Source organism: Vulpes lagopus, chromosome 16 (assembly GCF_018345385.1).
Source record: "Vulpes lagopus strain Blue_001 chromosome 16, ASM1834538v1, whole genome shotgun sequence".
NCBI classification, from domain to species: Eukaryota; Metazoa; Chordata; class Mammalia; order Carnivora; family Canidae; genus Vulpes; species Vulpes lagopus.
Window position 1 is genome coordinate 29,676,917 of NC_054839.1, and position 20,037 is coordinate 29,696,953.

Here is a 20,037-nt window from a genome sequence, read left to right on the forward strand (position 1 = left end):
AGTAAAAAGAGTAGTCCACCTTCACAGGCAGTTAATATATACATATGTCAGCCCTTTTTAGAGACCATGAAAGGGAATCTGTTCATGTTCAATTTCCATATGCAGCCCAACACTAAGGTCGTTTGTGTTAGGAGTTTCTAGGTATCTCAGCAAGAATTTTCAACATCACAGTTTTTAACTACAAATGCAAGGTTAGTTTAATGAAATAAACACATGCACAAAACTTTCTTTAAAATTGTATTGATGCCTGGGTGGCTCAATGATTGATTGAGCCTTTGGGTCAGGTCGTGATCCTGGGATCAAGTCCCGCAGCAGGCTCCCCACAGGGAAGCCGCCTTCTCCCTTTGCCTATATCTGTGCCTCTCTCTTTCTCTCTCTCTCTCTGTGTGTGTGTGTCTCATGAATAAATAAATAAAATCTTTAAAAAATATTAATAAGGGACACCTGGCTGGCTCAGCGGTTGAGTATCTGCCTTCAACTCAGGGCATGATCCCAGAATCCGGGATCGAGTCCCATGTTGAGCTCCCTGTGAGAAGCCTGCTTCTCTCTCTGCCTATGTCTCTGTCTTCTCTCTCTCTGTGTCTCTCGTGAATAAATAAGTAAAATCTTTAAAATAATAATAATAAAACAAAATTGTATTAATAATGTGAGCTGTTATTTTAAAACTCTGCTCTTCATTCAAAAGCTTGCAAAACAGACTATACCTTAATCTTTAAACGGTACCTTTGGGAGGTAGAGGGAGGAAGAATGGCTGCCTGGGCCTTAATTATTTACCTAGTTCCACTGTCTATGTGAGACCTTTGTCTTTAAGGAGGAAATTGTGAGTTTTATTTATTCTTACAAATGTTGAAGCACTTTCTATTTTATGCTAAAACTAAGATGCAGCATAATATAGCTTGTATTTTTTTTTTAATTCCTCAGTATTAGACCCAGGGACAAATACATATGTAATGCTTAGGCCCTTAAATATTGCATTTAACATTTTGCTCATTTCAAGTAAATATTGTTTCCTTAAAATTGAAGATGCCTGCTGATTATGCATAAGGTAGACAAGATGATCATGTATACTTTCTGTTGTGAGCACAATTAAAGATGGAGCTTTCAAATTTATGGTTCAGGTTCATATTTAGTCTTCATATCTCAACCCAGAGCTAACCTCTTTGGGTTGGCATTTGTCAGGGTGATGTGTCTATGCTATAATTTCCTGCAAGGCCACTTTAATAGAAACTGTGTCTAAAATCATAGTAGGTGTTTGATAAATATCAATTTTGTGAATACATATGTGTACATACATACATACATCTTGTTTCCTTATTTCCTCTCCATGTTTTATTAGCAAATGTAGGTATTAATAAATATTGCAACAGTCCTAGTTACTTAACAATGTGTACAGACTGTATACCCAGCAAACCTAGCTTGCATTTTACATTACTTTATAGTATAAAAAGGTGCTTATGTTTATTGAAGAAGGGATCTTACATTCAGGCACTTCATATAATGTCAGACATGGTATTTGGACTCAGACATGCTTGAATTCAAATCCCATTCCTGCCACTTTCTGCAAATCCTTAAGCAAGAGACAGTCATCTCTTTTCATTTATCATCTTTAAAATAAAAACAACAGATTTTCCGTCATTGGGTTGACACGACAATTAAATTAAAAAGATAATATGTAGTACCCATATATAGCAATGTGCTTGGTGCAAGTAAGCATTGAATAAATTGTGGTTGCTGCTATTATTTTTGTCAGGATCATTATCAGTAGTTATCAGGCTACTGTTAAAGACTTACTTGTTACACTTACTCTTGGTAAATTCCAACACAAAAGTTCACTTCATTTATTTATTTATTTAATGGGGGGCTGTTTCTTTCTTTTGTTTATTTGATGATGGTCCAGAAAACAGAAGTGTCTTGAATCGTCGGGTGGGAAGAATTTCTTCCTGTTCTCTTAGTATGGCTCAGATTACTTCACATATTTTTGTGGAACCAACTTGTATGGCTAGGATCGGTCATAGACAGTACTCTTATGATTAACAAATTAAGAATTAATTTAATTAATTAAAATTAATAAATTAAGAATGTAGCATTTTCATAACTGAGTGTTTAATTTTAAAAAGAGAAAACTCTTGAAGAAACACTGGCAAGTCATACAGTTCTGCAGGAGATAAAAATGTGTAGGCCACTTCCAAAGCTTCTCTAGTCGTTTAAAGACAGAATGCCTCCCCACTATCCTCCTGACACATACACAAGGATGAGATAGATAAGGGTAAATACACAGACAACTTCTTGGAAGCAGGGAAAGAGAAAGAAGGTCCCCATCACCAAGTACAGCTTCCTACAGTCCTGGTCCTCTCTGCCTTTCCCTGAAATATGCCCCTCTATGCACACTGCACACATAAGCATGAGGCAGGACATAGCACTTGGGCCTCTCCCTTTTCTTCCTAGTCATATCAAAATTCATGTTTCTGAAGAGTTGATATGATAAGCTACTCACTTCAGTTATATGTAATAAAAAAGAGGAGTTTGCAAATTTAAGGAATCTCCAACTGGTGAATTTTGCTAGCAAATTTAAGGAATCTCCAACTGGTGAATTTTGCTTTAGGAGAATGTATTTAGGAAAGAGAAAGGAATAATGGAATGTTCTTCCCTTGTGAAACCTTACCTCTCCTCTATGTTTAAAATAAGATACTTTTCTATTATCTCTGAAAGTCTGGGAATGAGAAGATATGCAACTGCAGTTGTGTAAACCATACAATAAAATTCCCTCTGTGAATAGGTTATTCTTTCTTAGGGTAGGTAAAGTGACAGCTCTTTAAAAAAATTTCAAGACTCACTTAGGTTTACTTGGTTTTCTTACATATCAGCTATTCCTTTAGGGAGGTAATTCTCACTTTGCAGAGTTGTATGGGACCATAAAAAAGGCCATTCAAGTAAAAACCATGAAAAGTAGTCTTAATAATCAATGGGAAAAATCAAGTTGCTTTATAAACTTTAATAATTTTTGTCAAAACATTAAGTCTTTTACTATCAGTTATAAATGTATATGGAAATGAAAAAAGAGTAAAACTAATATTTAGTACATTAATGTTTATGTAGTATAATTTAAAACATTAGAAACATTGAGAAGTATTTAATTTCTTTGTAAAAACCTTGTGGAAAATAATCTGAATAGTGCCTGTCTTCCTGTCCTATAATGCCTTGACAAATTGTCATACTTCTAAGTTTACATCAGCTTCCAACATTTTTATCCTTAATGCTTACTATGTTGTGAAACATCTCCATATTGCTCAAATGTGAAGGTTTTTGCTAGCCTGTCATTTCTAGACAACTTTATTCTTTTCATCACAACTACTTTTCTTTATCAGTAAGTTTACTGCTCCTAAGTTCTCAGGTGTTGCTAGAGTCTCTGGAATAGTGACAGTTTCAACATTTCCATGGTCAGTTCTTCAATAATTACATTTACACTTGGTTCCAGTTTTACTTGTAGCATTGATCACTATTCAGTTATTTGCTGCACCTTCATTTTTGTTGGCCAGTTCTGTCTTTTGATTATCCATTCTTGTAAAATGTATGTGATGGGACTGCATGTTTTACTGTCTGTGTGTGAACTGAATGACTGATGTAGAGTGACCAGTCACTTTCAGACTTTGAAAGAAGTGACCTGATTGGTCACTGATGTACATCTGTTATTTATGTAGTGTTTTGTGAACTGAAAAGCAAGTGTTGAAATTTTTATTTTATGCAATTTCATGCATAAAATAGTTATGTTAATATAATAATAGTTAATATAATGTGGTAAATTTGAGCCACATTGTTAAGTAATTGGTATTATTTAACTAAACTGTAGCAGCTGAAATTTATGCATATTAGAACCATGCACAGCAAGGATATCAATGCTAGAAAACTGTCACATAGACCAGATCAGAAAATCTGGTCCAGATCCAAAGATTACTTTCATTTTGTTTCATAATTACTTCCTTACCTAGTAAGTAAGGAAAAGATATGAAATCAAAGATAAGTGGGGGGGGGGGGGCAGGTGAGTTCACTTTCCTGATGTCCCTCTATGTCCTGAAGATGTTTCTGAAGTTTAGTAGTCTCAGCAACCCCCTAGGCTGGCTGCCTTTTTCTGTCTTGTTGGGGATCCATTGAGAACTAGAGAGGCGCAAGCTAATCGCTAAAGTTCTCACAGCTTGTTAATGACAGCATAGCACTAGAAGGTTAGGTCTTCTGGTACTTGGTTCTGGGATTTATTTTTTTTACCGCAGTTGCTTTCTTTTGATCACCTCCAAGCACATCTTGTTACCCCTGTGTGATGGGCTGTGAGAAAATGTGGACTGAGGAGCTTTTCTTTTTTTTAATTTTTATTTATTTATTTATTTATTTATGATAGTCACAGAGAAAGAGAGAGAGAGGCAGAGACACAGGCAGAGGGAGAAGCAGGCTCCATGCACCGGGAGCCCGACGTGGGATTCGATCCCGGGTCTCCAGGATTGCGTCCTGGGCCAAAGGCAGGCGCCTTTCATTGTTAGGGAAAATCTGCTCTAGGTAATACCTCAGAGGTCAAACTAGTAGGGCTTACATTTCTCTTACTGCTAGTAGGGACAGGAACAGTCTTCTACCTCTGTAGCTTTTTGGACAAGGGGAGCCTTAATCCAGAGTGTACATATAGGTTAACATTGTACACTGAAAAATTCTTTAAGCTTCTCCCAGATTCTAGCACACTTCCGATATATCAGTTGCAGCTCCCAAACTGCTTTATGATGTTTTCTCTGACATAATGAAGCCTTTGGCCATCACTGCTACTTTCAAAATCAAAGCCTTTTGGTCTCTAATGGAATGTTTATAAAAATACTCCATTTTGAAATTTGCTCAGGAAAAGGAAGTATGGTAAATGATGTTAGAATTCCCTCCGGCTTGCCTTGGCATTGATTCGTTTAATGTTATGTACTCTGGAAATATCTGGAATTAGTGTGAATAAGAGTATTAAAACCCAAAGTTAAATAAGCTCTTATCATCATTGTCTTCTTTTATGGAAGTATAGCATCAGATAGGCAGCCCTAATTGTTACTTCTATATGACTTGATTAATTTCCTTTGCCAAATCTAATATAGTAATCGAGGGTTAGCTTAAAATCCCTAATAGCTATATCAAAAGTCTCATATGTTTCCATTCTTTTAAAGTTAAAGTGGAAGGTTTTATTTAGAAGGAGCAGTATAGGATGGCAAGCCTGTAGTAAAACAAACAAACAAAAAGCCACAGAACTATACTCTGTATATGTTGTTCTCTGTTGCTTTCTTTGGTGTCAATGAAAAAAAAAAAAAAAGAAAGGAAGAAATAAAGACAAAAAAGAAAGGGAGTCAAATGTATGAAACATTCAGTTTAGTGACATAGTAAATCAGAATACTTACATATAGAAGAGACCCAAGGACCTTTGGCTTATCTGATGCTATGGTGGTGGTTCTCTCTTGATGTAAGGCATTGATGGATCTTAAAGTAAGAAAATAACATTTATTCAAGAAGTATTTAATAGGACTCCTATATGCCAGGAATTGCTCTAGGGAGCTAGCAGTGAAATATAAGATAGTCAGACTCCCTGCTTTCCTGGAGCTTATACTCTAATGAGGGAGAGAGAGACAAAAAAATTACATGGATTGATTAATTAATTGATCAGTTCCATGGTTTCACCCTACATTTCTGTTAGTTTGCTCACCAGCACAGGCCTCTGATTAGCATGGTAAAAAGGTCTGATCACTCAAAGTATTATAGACTTGTAAAGTATTGAAATGGAACTTTGGGGAATTGAGGGCAGTGACCTTTTAGAAAACAGCTGGCTCCATCAGTGACTTCTGCTTGGTGTCCCTGTCATATGTGCTCTGTTGCTGACCTTTATTGTTAGTTCTCATAGCACTTCAGCTTTCTCTCTGAAATAACACAAAAATTACACAGTTGGGACTGTTATTTTGACTTACAACGCGGAACCATTTGTTAACTTCTTTTAAAAACATAATAAGATTTTGGGAAACTTTTGGGAAAGACTGTTTGTCATTAGTCTTTTCTTATGTAAGTCTCTGAGTTCCCAAGGACATACCTTGGTAATAGCTGACTTATTATCTAGTAACAGTATTTGATTCTAAATTGTTTGATTTTTTTTTTCTGAGTTTACCTTTATTGTAAAAATTGCACTTAAGGAAAAAATAAATTTTATCTTGGTAAGCAAATTTAAGGCTGTCACTTTTGCTGTTTGCATGAAATAAACATGCTACACATTTTTTTTCCATTTAAAAATATGTGGGTTATTTGATTATAGAGTAGTTACAATCAAGAACTCACAAACATCTTTGCTGATGTCCTTACAATCTTTATCTGCTCTTTAAAATTCCCTTGAAGAAACTACAAATACATTTACAAACCAAAACATTTTTCTTTAACAAAGAAGGAACAACTACCATCATTGACTTAACTTGATACTCATAGTAGTAAACTTGGTTTTAATATAGGGAGGCTTGTTACTGTAGTTGATTTTGTTTTTGTTATACCTGTGGTTTTTGCTTTGTTTTTTAGAGGCTGAAGGGAGTGTGCTCTTTCTGGGAGTTCAGTTAATTGTAGTGAGTAGATCAGTATTCAGTACAGTGTCTTTTAAGGCCCTTTCTTGAGATTTTAAGAATCTGTGTTTACCTCTGACCTGCTTTTTCCCCCCTAATGACCAGAGCTGGGATTGTGTCGGAATGAGCTAAAGCGTGAATTGGGCTGGAGTGTAGGAGGAGGTGTTGGGCATTGAGTGAGAGTCATAGCACATACAGTGGTTGTCTCTAAAAGATTATTACTGTTGGGTTTCTTCTTTATAGTTTTTTTAAATACCTAGTATATTCTCTTCATTGTAATTACTTTTTTTAAAGATTTATTTATTTGTTTCAGAGAAAGCGTGTGATTTGGGGGTAGGAGAAACAGAGGCAGAGGGAAAGCAGATTCCCTGCTGAATGGGACCTGAGGATACCACAAGCCCTGAGATCAGGACCTGAGCCAAAACTAAGAAACCACCCACCTTAATTGTAATTACTCTTATAATTAAGGGGGAAAGGAAGAAAAAGATAAACCCATAGATAAAAAAAAAAATTTAGAAGTAACCTTCTCAAGTACTTTCCTCCAAATAGACAATCTGTGAATTCTTCAAGATGATAGAAAGAAGCTTTTTAAAAGAATTTTTGTAGAGAAAAGTATTTTCCATGGGGTTAGAATGCAATGCTTATTATGTTTACTGGCTCATAAGAAGCAATTTTTTTTAAGATTTATTTTTATTTAATTATTTTAGAGAGCATGCATGTAAAAGTGAGTGCAAAAGGGGAAGGGCAGAGGGAGAGTATCTCAAGCAGACTCCACACTGAGGGCAGAGCACCACGTGGGGCTCAATTTATGACCCTGAGATCACAACCCAGGTAGAAATCAACAGTCAGCTGCCCAACCAATTGAGCCACCCGGGGCATCCCGCCCCCAGTACCCATTTTAAGGGAATAATGAAAACAAGATAATCCTGAGTAAAAGAAGTGAATTTTTGATATGTTCTTTTTCAGTTACTCTCCAAAATGTTCCTTTTCAGAAAATGTGAAAATGTTTTTATGTGTAATATATTGGAACCACAAGCACTGACTTTGTATTTCAAAGTTGGAAGAAATGAGATTGATGTTCCGCACAGTTGTAAAATGCCAAAAATAAGTAGAGCTAGAATGAATTAAAGCCCAGTGTTCAAAAAGGCCAAGTAAAAGCTTCAGATCAAGGGTGGCTATAATTGAAAGGGTCCAAATAAGTATTTAAAACCACTCCTGCTGGGACTGCTAAGATTTCTGAATTTCAAATTGGCATTTTATGTTTGACAAGGTGACATTGTATAAGAAATGTATTGTAAAACACTGCTGTACGATAGGAAAATGATTGAATGTAAATATTTCAAGATGTGGACCACTGTTCAAATGTTATCATAAATCTTTGCCATTGTTTTAGGGGATAACCCTGCATGCATATATGAGCTGAATTGATAGAGCTAGCTCTTGGAAGGGAAATCAGCCATGAGTTTCTGCATCTCTGCTGCTACTAATCTGATTTGACCACAAAATCAGATCTATCTATCTATCCTATTAGATCTTTGCCATTGTTATCACATGCATATTATTACATAAAGTGGAAAAAGTCTTTTGTGAAAATAATACATCTGGCATTGCTTTTGACCTGTTCTCTGAATGGTCTGAGATGTCACTGGTAGGTGAAATTGGAATGGGTTGGGACAGTTTGTATTCTTAAACTTTGAAAAGTAAAGAAAAAAGCTCGAACCGTAAAGTTTTAACTGTCTTTCCATTCCTTGCAGGTTTGGAAGGTTTACAGTAGCTGCTCTTCAGTCCAAAGTAGAACAGCATGAACGTGAAACCAATCGCCTCAAGAAAGCCCTGGAACGAAGTGATAAGTATATAGAGGAACTAGAATCTCAAATTGCACAGCTAAAAAATTCAAGTGAAGAGAAGGAAGCTATGAATTCCATTTGCCAGAGAGCACTTTCTACTGATGGCAAGGGGAGCATAGGTAACGAGGAGGATATGGCCTCAAAGAGTCAAGGTGATGGTGCCAGAAAGCAGGTTGGCTCATCCACCTCAAGTTCTCACCTGGCAAAACCTTCTAGCAGTTCTGCGAGGCAGGAATGCACCAGCAAAACAGAACCAAATTGTTCCAAGAACAAAGACCTATATCAGAAACAGGTGGAAATAATGTTAGATGTCACAGATACAAGTATGGATACTTACTTGGAAAGGGAATGGGGTAATAAACCAAGTGATTGTATACCCTACAAAGATGAAGAACTTTATGATCTTCCAGCTCCTTGTACTCCTTTGTCCCTTAGTTGCCTTCAGCTCAGTACTCCAGAAAACAGAGAGAGCTCTGTGGTCAAAGCAGTAGGTTCCAAAAAGCACTCAAATCATCTCAGAAAATTGGTGTTTGATGATTTTTGTGATTCTCCGAATGTTTGTAATAAAGATTCATCAGAAGATGATAGAAGTGAAAATGAAAAGAAATCAGAATGTTTTACTTCCTCAAAGACAGGGTTTTGGGACTGTTGTTCCACAAGCTATGCCCAAAACTTGGATTTTGAAAGCTCAGAGGGGAACACGATAGCAAATTCTGTTGGAGAAATTTCTTTAAAATTAAGTGAGAAATCAGGCTCATGCTTATCCAAAAGGTTGAATTCTATTCGCTCTTTTGAAATGAATCGGACAAGAACATCCAGTGAGGCATCAATGGACGCAGCTTACCTTGACAAAATCTCTGAACTGGATTCAATGATGTCGGAGTCCGACAACAGCAAGAGCCCTTGTAATAATGGTTTTAAGTCAGTGGATCTGGATGGATTATCCAAGTCATCTCAAGGCAGTGAATTTCTTGAGGAACCGGATAAGTTGGAGGAAAGAACTAAGCCAAACCTTTCCAAAGGTTCTCTAACTACTGATCAGTTAGAAAATGGGAATGAATGGAAACCCACTTCTTTTTTTCTTCTCTCTCCATCTGACCAAGAAATGAATGAAGATTTTTCTCTTCATACTAGTTCTAACCCAGGAACTAATGAAATCAAACCCCCGAGCTGTTTATTTCAGACTGAGTTTTCCCAGGGTGTTTTGTTAAGCAGTTCACACCGGCTATTTGAAGATCAGCGGTTTGGGTCATCTTTGTTTAAGATGACTTCAGAGATGCATGGTCTTCATAACCACCTTCAGTCTCCATGGTCTGCCTCCTTTGTGCCTGAGAAGAGGAATAAAAATATGAATCAATCAGCGAAAAGAAAAATCCAGAGCAGTCTTTCCAATGCTAGCCCATCAAAAGCAACTAAAAGTTGACTCATTAGAAAGGTGTCATTTATGTTTTTGTCCTGAGAGGAATATAAGTTTTTAAAGTTACTTTTTTCCCCTCGTAAAAGTTCTATATGATTTTGAATTGATAATCTGTAGTCAAGTGTCAAGTCAGAATGGTGGTTTAGCCTGTACCCCCAAATACTTCTGTTCATTTTAAAGAATTTGTCCTTTTTCAGTTTCATTTGGGCATCTTTTTAACTAGAAAAGATAGTTTCTTTTCATGAATATTATATGTATCTGGTTTGGGTGTATTTTGTTTTCTTGAATCTTAATTTAGCTGTTAGATACAGTGGCCTATTAATGAGCCTTGGTTGTCTTCAGAACTTGGATTTCTTAAATAAAACTTTTTGTGTTGTCTACACACTGCTCATAAGACACTTGAGTTCTTTAAAGCTTTCCTAGGGTAAAAATAATTTTGCTTGCCCTTTTTTATTTATGTTTAGTGGTGGCCCAACTTTTAGGCAGGGCCATGGTGGAGAAATAGCACTCTAACCTTAGTCCAATACTCATTTACTTTTTTTTTTTAAGACTTTTTTGTACGTATGTTTGCATTTTTAACATTGTGTTTTGTACAATTTTTGTGAAAACCTTTTGCTAAAATGAAAGAATACATTTTCTATATGAAAATATTTGTTTTATGTCAGGTAGCTTTCGTTTCCTCATCTTTTTGTATGTGTGTTGAAAATCAGAAATTGAGCCTACTACTCTTTACTTTGGAAAGAAGGCATAGAACGGTTGGTTGGGTTTGGAGGAGCCTAAACGTGGTAACTTCATTATTCCAGATACACAGGTGCAGAAGTGCTCTTTGCCAAATTCTTGATCCACTTTCATCCCAGGGGAGCTTTTTTTTTGGAGTGAAGTTCTTGTTTGCATGTTACTGTTCTTTGTGGAAACTCTGTATGCATGGTAGTGTTCTTGCTTGCACTGTTTTCCTTACTTAAGAAAAAGAAGTTTTAGTTGGCTAATAGCATATCTTTTATGTAGGACAGAATTTTTTCTTTCATGAAGAGTGTTGAGATGAGAATAGGTGAGCTAAGCACAATTTTTAATTTAGGCTCTGAAAAAGTATATTCTAAACATGTTTGGTATGCCAATATAGGCCTTTAAAAATGGTTTGTATGCTAATGACTTGTTTATCTAATGTGCACTGAACATTTTACATTAATACTGTACTGTTTTACATTAATACTGCATGCTTTTCTATGTGAATTGAATAAAGGATGTCATAAGCACTGTAATCCTTGATGTTGTCTCAGATATTGAATTAGCCTTTAAAGACCATTAAAACTTACCATTTTTAATTGATCTTATAAGGGTTGAATGATTTTTACATTCTTTAATGATTTTTAAGAATCCAAAAAATATTCCATATTACAAGAAAATGACATAAAATTCAAATTTCAGTATTTCTAAATAAAGTCGCATTAGAACACAGCTACACTCATTTGTTTACGTATCATCTATGACTACTTTTACATTGCGGTGGCAGAATTGAATAGTTGCCATTGAGACCATATGGCCCACAAAGCCTAAAATATTTACTGTTTGGCCTTTTACAGAAAAATTCGCTGACCCCTGTTAATAATAGACTCTAGGATTCAATGAACCATAAAAGTATAACAGATCATTTTTATGATTTAGAGAATCATGCCCTCCACTTTTAGAAATAATAAGGGCCAAAAAGAAAAGCTAACAAAGCATAATTTTTGTTTTATCATAAATATTTTCCAATAAGTATTTGTATATTTTTTTTGATGTGTTAAAGTTAACTGATACTTTATGAGATACCAGAGGTTTAGATATCTTTGACAATGTAATATATTTGAAATTCTATTAAATGTAGAAATCCACAATTTTTCTGAGTAATCATAGAGCAAGTTGGGGGTAAGCCTCACTCTCATTCTATCTGTAACTCATCTTTACTATGAATGTGTCAGTTTTTAATCCATTAATCCAAATATATACTGACAATGTGCCCTTGCATTCCAGAACGTGTAACCTTATTTACTAATGTCTAATCAGGGTTAGAGTGCCTCTGTTGGACCGGTGTCTTTCCCAGCTGCTTCAGAAACATTGCTGTATTCTTCCCAAAACAATATTTCATATATTAATCAAACCTGTGACATTTCTCAGTTGAAGGGAATAACCTGCAGGATTTTATTTTAATCACATATTTTCACGTGTACTCTTTACGTCTTTTACGATAATCTGATCTATCATGATAAATGTGGTGGTTTCATATATCTTTTAAGTATATTTATTATATGCACACTTTAAAAACAAAACAAAAACTTTTATTTAAACCAAGTACTTTGGGACGCCTGGGTGGCTCAGTGGTTGAGCGTCTCTGCCTTTGGCTCAGGGCCTGATCTCAGGGTCCTGGGATCAAGTCCCATGTCGGGCTCCCTGCATGGGGCCTGCTTCTCCCTCTGCCTGTGTCTCTGCCTCTCTCTGTGTATCTCTCATGAATAAATAAATAAAATCTAAAAAAAATAAAGTACTTTGCTAACTTCTATTTCCTTTAATCATCTTTTCAAACTCTGTAAGCCAAGAACTGTTATCCTCAGTTTAAAATAAGAGATTTGAGGGGTGCCTGGGTGGCTCAGTCAGTTGGTTGAGCATCTACTTTCAGCTTAGGTCATGATCCCAGGATCCTGGCATTGAGCCCTGCATGGGCTCCATGCTCCAAAAGAACTCTGCTTCTCCCTCTCCCTCTGCTTGCCCTTCCACATGCTTGTGCTCTCTCTCAATCTCTCTCTAAAATAAAATATTTAAAAATACATATAAAAAAATAAATGATTTGAGGATTAGAGTTCACACAGCTGGAATGGGATAGAGCCAGGTCTTAGAGCTGGGCCTCGGACTCTAGAGTTTACCCTTCCTCTCCTATGCTGAGAGTTCACATTTGGAGGCCAAAGGATGAATGAAATGGATTTGAAATTTCCAAGGATTTTTTTAAATTACTTTAGAAATATTTCTAAACATGTTTCTAACATGTTTCTTTCCAAGTAGCATTTAGTTCCTGCCAATGTTCCGGGGGTTTAACTCCACTACTAAGTGGAAGCTCAGTGATGAGAGTTGTGTGCCACTTAGACATTTAGAAAGTTTGTATTTGCTCTGACGTTTAGATGAATTTAACCCTTCCTTATTGGGAGGGTTAGCACTAAGGCTGTGTTAGAACAATATGCGCTTGTGATAAGAGAAGCAGACACTAATCTGTCATGTCTCTAAAAACAGCATCTTTTGATTGCTCCTCTTTAAAATGTAATGGGTAAGGGAATGTAACATGATGCTGGGCTTTTTGTTTTGTTTTGTTTTGTTTTACATGCCTTTTAGTGTTCATCTTTTAATTTTCAAAATTTAATCCCATCCACAATGACATGACTTTTTCCTGTTTTAATTGATCAGCTGTGACTAAAAGTGAAAATGGTAGGTTTTAAGATGTATAGCTCCTTAATTTCAAATTTGCTTTGTATTCTTATTATTTCTTTTCTATTTACATTGGTTTAGAACTAAAGTTACCACTGAATAGAGGAAGAACTTTGGTCTTAAACCCTAAGATGTTTCAGAAACTTGATTCTGTCTACTTGAATTGTTTTCAATTATTCGGTGTAATACATATACCAGATTTTGTACCTGTGAGTGATACTTGTAGAACATCAAACTGAGATGAACAGTTTAACATTTATGGAGTGTGGCCCTATTAGATTAAGAGTGTTTCCCAAAGCTTCATAAGGTCTTTCATTCCTATTTGTGGGAGTCCTACAACACAGTCTTTGCTGTGATGATGTAACCCAATCCTTTTAATAATACTTGGCAGGGAGAAAACCTTTTAAGCAATGATCTCAGAGTGCATAGTGAACATTTATTGCCTAATTCTCGGAACCCCGCTCTGAGCGAGGAAACATCTAGTAAGATGCAGATTTCTTTTAAGAACCCATCTGGAGCTCAAGCTACGGTGATCTTCAGTTTTATAGGACGGAAGCAACCCAGAATACTTTGAATTGGAACTCCACTTCTTGAAATGGCAGATTCTTAGATCTGTTGTGTCTTTAGAGGGAGCAAGCCAACTCCCTGTAATAAATGTTAGTTGGATGACCCCAATGTGGAGAAGTGTGTGCCTTGTGCAACGCTTGTAATTTCGTGGTGTAAAGATCTGGTTACCAAAGGCAAGGATTTAGGCATTTACCGAGACTTTCTGTTATGACAGAGAAGCTAGTTCTGGCCCATTTTGATCCTTAAAGCACAGTGAGTAGAAAACGTCGGTGCTGGGGATGGCATGGGGCAGAGAGGAAATCAGGCATCTCCACGGAAGTGCCGTTCGCGTTGGGTCTCTAAGGACGAGTAAGAGCTCGGTGTGGGAAAGGACGCGTCCTCGAGGGGCCTGCGGGTTGTCCTTGTAGGGGCGCCTGTTTCGCGGGCGTCTCAGAAGAGGTGCCCCAGGCACCGCTGCCTAATGTCAGGGCATCCGGATGAGAAAGGGCTCCAGATTGCTCCAGCCTGACCTTGCAGGTTTGCCTTTGCCCCGCCTCCTCTTTCTAGGCGTCCCCCGAGACTGGAAGGAAGCTAGCCCCGGCCGCCGGGGCGGGCGGCCTGCTGGCGAGACGGCGGCTCCCTGGGCGCGGGGAGGCTCAGGAGGTGGCCGGGCTGGCCCGTCATCTGTCCATTAGGCCGAGGCTCGGCGCGGCGAGGCCGGAAGGCGCGACCTCCTGCACTCCCAGGGTCGTCTCTGCGCGGGGGGCGGGGAGCTGAGGTCCAGCCCCGCGGCTCGGCTCCGAGCCCCCTCCCTCCGTCGGACCCCGGCCCGCCCGGCCTCCGGGATTTCCGCAGCCAGCGCAGCGCGGCTCTTCCCCCAACCCCGGCCCGCGGCCCCCGGGGGCACAGACGCGCCGGAGCCCCGCGGCCGGGATTTCCCGCGCTCTCTCGAGGGCGCTCTCGGCTGGTCTCGCCCAGGCCCCACCCAGGACTTGCTCTGCGGTTTCCTTTCATTTTATCACCACTCGCGAAACCTGGCGATTAAGACGCGAAACCAACAAAGAGTTTTCTCTCCACCTTAACCTTGCACACAATCCTTTAACAAATTAATTAATCCTAATGAATTAACACTTCATTTATTTAAACGCGCTACAGTCCATGAATTAAATTTTCATGCAGTGATTAAAGGCTGTTAAAATATGCATGATTTCGTTAAAATTTTATAATAAATCAGGGCAATGTGTTACATGACAAGGCAACTATTTCCCAGTCCCTCGCAAGGGGCTTTGATTTGTGCGGGCGGCGAGGAGGAGGGGCGGCGGCGGCGGCGGCGGCGGCGGCGGCGGGGAGCGCCCGGGCCCGGCGACAGGACCCCACTCCGCACGTCTGGCGGTGGGACTGGCGGCTTCGCGCGCGGCTCGGCGGCTTCCGGGCGCTCCGGGGGATCCCGCTCGGGCGGGCGGAGCTGAGCCTGCGGAGGGCGCCCGCCTGCACGCGGCCGGGCCCGGGCTCCTCCGCTGCCCGCTGGCGCCCGCGGGGCTCGCTCCGACCCGGGCCTGCGGGCGGGCGGGGACTGTCTGAGAAGGGGGAAGGCGACTGAATTCCCGTGTCGTCGCAGTCTCTGGCGGGAATGCCTGCTGTAGGGTTGCTCTGTGCGTTGCTTTAAACCGGGCACCTCGAGCACCTCTTTCTGAACAGCGCGCTCTTCCGGCTTTGAAGGAGCCTGGGTGGAGCGGGGTGGGGGGGCGTGGGGGGGCTTTGCTCCTCTTAGGGTCTCATCCCTAGGGCCCCGTGGCCTTGTTTAGGGATACAGCGTGGTTCCCTCGGACGGCGAAACTGGGACTGGCAACTAGCGGGCGGGGAAGGCCATGCCCCGGTTAGGGCCGAGACGTAATGGCCCGGCTTCCCCCGTAGGTGTTCCACAAGGTAGGTTGGCTTTAAGTCCATAGAGAGATGCAGGTGGAGAGAGAGACAGAGGCAGAGAGACATCCACGTAGGTAACGCCAAGAGTGCTAAGGACCGGCAGTGACCTTGACTGGGGCGCAGCATCTCGGGGTGGGCTGGTCCACATCCCGGAGAATGTTCCCAAAGGAAGATGCGCTTAAATCAAGCGGCCGCGGGAAGAAGACAGCGGGGCACCTGCCCGGCGTACCCAGGAGCCTCCTCCGCAGGTGCCAGCTGGAGCCCTCCGGAGATCACCGTGGGGCCCAAACCTCACTCGACCTCAGCTCTGGGGAGGGCGGCGAGCAGCCCCCGGGGCGGGCGGGCCGCGGCACGGGGGAGGGCAGGGCCTCCAGCAAGTCTCCGAGCTCCCGGGCAGGAACGGGGCTCGGAACTGGCGGCTGGGGCAGGGCTGGGCCCCGGGGCTGGCGGAGGGCAGGGCCAGCGCCCGCGGTGCGACGGGGTGGGCGCTGCGGCCCCGCGCTCCGCTCCGCGCGAGCGACCTCCGAGGACCCGGGCCCGAGCCGCGGGGCAGGGGAGACGGGATCGGCCTGCGCGAGGGGTAGCGCTGAGACGCCTAGGACCCGGGCAGCCCGGGCCCGGCCCTGGGAAGGCGGCTGGCCGAGGCAGCCAAGGTGCCGCGCCAGCAGCTCCCCCATCCCACCCCGCGGACGGCCGGTGTGGGAGCGAGAGGCGCCGCGGGCCCACCAAGTGCAGCTCCAATTCCCGAGAACCGACCCCCGCCCCGCCCTCAGGGCCTGCTCCTCCCCCGCCTGCCCCTGCACTCTGGCGCCCGCCAGCTCGGAGCCCCGGGGGCTCCCCCTGCACGCGGAGCCCCGGCTGCTGCGCTGTGGACCGTGCCTCGTTTCAAACTGGGCAACTGCCCGCCGGAAACGTGACGTCCCGAGCCTGGGAGGTGCAGAGCTGCGGCTCGGGCCGCCAGAACGCGAAGGGGCCGGCCTGCAGGGAGGCCCGGGTCCCTGGGCTCAGGCCCGAACTGGGGCCGATGCCCTCCTCCTGTGCACACACGCCAACTCCACGCACTCAAGTAGACCTTCTTCAGGGCCAACCCCCTGGCCCTGAATCCGAACAAATAACTCGGGTTCAGTCCCTAAGGGGTGTGTGTGTGTGTGTGTGTGTGTGTGTGTGTGTGTGTGTGCCTGGGGCTGTGGAGTCCAGCGCTGATTTTCCCCCGTCCCTTAGGAAGGAGAAAGGCAGCCCGAGCGGGCAGCAGCTGTCGGGCGCGCTCTCCGGATCTGAAGAGGTGGGTGGGTGTCTAAGGTTAGGAGACTTGACTCCCAGCACCGCCGGCCCTTGAACGGCCCCTCTCTTGCCGTTCACTCCAACCAAGGAATCTCTGTGCTCTCCGAGCTCGGGAAAAGGCAGCTGCCAAAGGAGATGTGAAGTGGGGCCTGCCAAAGGAGGAGGAGAAAATTAATTAATGGGGGAAAGAAATGTGTCTCTGATCCAGATGATAGACTCCCTATCCCTGGGGGCGGAAATTCCTTGGAAATCAATAGTTGTGCATTCATTATCCCCTTCTTGATAAAATGCAAAGCTATGAGATGGGGGGGAGGGGAGAATCTCTCTTGGTCATTAAACAAGAAGAAGAAGTGGGGGCGGGGGGCGGGAGGGATGCTTTCCAGGAATCTATGCCAGGGCTCAGACCCCATGTGGGCATCATTAGCACAGTCAGGGGCCAACTAGTTACTGCACTTGCCAAACCAGAAAAACAAAGCAGTGACTTATTGGCGAGCCTCAGTCCACCACCCTTTTCTTTCACCGCAGTGGGGTGAGTAGAAAAAGACTTCATGAGGTCCCAGGAACTGCCAGCGGATCTGCCACTGTGCCTCACTCTCTAGCCTGGGGCTGAGGCCCAGCAGGGATGTGGCAAGATAACTGTCCCAGCGTCATCTCCCACCCCATCCCATATTTCTCTACACCTCCCTCTCTTCGCACCTCTCAAGCCTGTACCATAAATACCCCTTTCACCTGGGGCTGCCCCACTCTTATAGACTGCTACCTCCTGGAGGGCGGATACCCATATTTTATACCTCATTTTCTCTCCAATGTCTTGCCCTGGCTCAACCTGGTGATTACTAAGCATTTGAGGAGGGAAAGAAAAGTAGAAAGTAAATGAGGGAAGGATGAAATAATTGAACTCCGAAAAAGAACAAGCTACTATCAAGTTTTACAGCTCGCTCTGCGTGGGGACAACGTACCCCTCTGGTCCAGTGTCCATCTCCTTTTTAGGAAGACAGGAGACTTTTCAGTGATCTTCCTCCTTGCTCCCCATTAACCTCTGGTTTGCTGAACTCTCTGGCTTTTTCTTCTGGGCCCTCCACATCTGCCTTCTCTTCCTTCCTACATACATGTGTTGTTTGGTGGCACATTTTTACTCTGTGACAAGCACCTTCTTAAGTACCATGGTAGACACAGATGAGCCCCAAATGGGTTGGGAATTGAACCCACAGCCCTCATATTTTAACCCCAGGAAAAGCTGAAATACTCTCGGCAAAGGTCTGGCCCCATCCCAAGGTGTTGCTCAAAGAAAGGTGTCCAAAGGAACTTGAACTATAGAAGGAATCTTGGCAGGTGAGTGCACTCCTGATCTCTGGCAGGGTGCCTGACTTCTGGGTTTCCTGGTGCCCTCCCAGCATCATAGTGTAAACTGAGATGAGCTTCCAGTACTTTGGGGGCCCACCCTGGAGGAACCTGTGATGTTTGCAATTCTGTCTCCCATGGACCCTTCCGGGCCCCTAAAAGCCACCCTTTCCCTGGGGAGCAGGCAGGATCTAGACTCTCACCCTCTGCGGGACCCTTCCTTCCCCTAGAGAGACAGCTCAGGGAACCGCTGCCGTAGGTATCAGGAAGGATTAGGCTAAGCCTGGGCACCCGGTGTGGGAACTACCTTAGGACTTACTCGCTCCCTCCAGCGATGTCCTGCTTCTCGGCTATCCCCCATAGAGATAAAATTGCATTTAGCACTCCCAGGGGACCACGTAATGGATGGAAACGCAGCTCCTCTCACACCAGCAAGTGAACATTTTTCTTACTCCCGTCTCTGACTGCAACGGGGGAGGAGTGTAGAGAGAAAAGAAAAGAAAGAAAAAGCCATGGTGACGCCTGTGGGCTCTTCTTGGAATTTGAGCATTGAGTGGGTATGCTAAATATGGACACGTTTATCCTAAGAAAAGATCCACACATTTGCAACTGAGGTTTATTGAAATGAGATCTGTTCTTTGGTGAAAATACAGTCCTCTTTGGTGCGGAAGAGACCAGAAAGATTATTTATCTGATCTCTGCCTCCCATAAGTAGCCTCTTGCCGCTCTCCAGCTCTCTTGCCACAGATGTGATAACATCTGGGCTGTTATTATCACCCGGGGCAAGCTCTGTGTCCCTGGGGACTTGGCACCTGAACTGTGGTTCTCCTGGGAGGCCCTTGATCTGCCTGCCACACAAGGGCCATAAAACAGGTTGGCTAATTGATTCATTCTTCTTAGGTTTTGATTTCACAATAAGAGAATACATAAAAAATAAAGTCCGGACCAGAGCTTAGGTTTCTTTCTTTCAAATTGGTTTGAATTAATATTTTAATCACACTTCCCCATAAACTGGCTTGATCCTGTCCCCTATTGGAGAAGAATATATGTGTGTGTGTGTGTATATATATATATATATAGATATATATAGACACACACAGAGATAAGAGGCAAAGAAAGCAAAACAATGGGAGAGAAAATAAAGTTCTCTTTTCAACATCTTATTATTTTTTTCTCTGAAGTGAGTTCCTTTTCCCGGAGTATCCAGCATAAAGTGTGTGTGTGTGTGTGTGTGTGTGTGTGTGTGTGTGTACTTGCTGAGGAGAGGAAAGGATCCCAACAACACCCTGTTAACTATTTTTCCTTTTGATTACTAGAAGCCTCAGATCACCCGGAGCTCGTTTGAAATGTGGGTTTGTACACGGTTAAAGGAGACAAACAATAAGAGAAACGCACAATTTCATTTCAACAGCGGTTCCCTAGTAGAAAGCACACGCTCCTTGTGGCTCCTAAGTGGCTGTCACTGTCGGTGCCTGACACAGTTATATTCACAACAACAACAACAACAACAAAGTATGCGGAGGAAATTAAATTATATGGAAATCAATAGCGTCTGACTGCTTCAAACAAATGTCTGTCACCGCGATTATTCTCCAGGAACCTATTTATAAACCTTGAAAGAAACAGGTTC

At 42.4% G+C, this 20,037-nt stretch overlaps 1 protein-coding gene across 1 annotated transcript in view; it reads left to right on the top strand.

Annotated features, from left to right (window-relative positions):
• OBI1 (ORC ubiquitin ligase 1) overlaps positions 1 to 10,246 on the top strand; it is a 40,223-nt gene extending 29,977 nt beyond the window's left edge. The window contains exon 6 of the mRNA XM_041731392.1: positions 8,357 to 10,246. Within this exon, the coding sequence (XP_041587326.1) occupies positions 8,357 to 9,872 (1,516 nt within the window). The 3' untranslated portion in view covers positions 9,873 to 10,246. The remainder of the gene's footprint in view (positions 1 to 8,356) is intronic.
• The last annotated feature ends 9,791 nt before the right edge of the window (positions 10,247 to 20,037 follow it).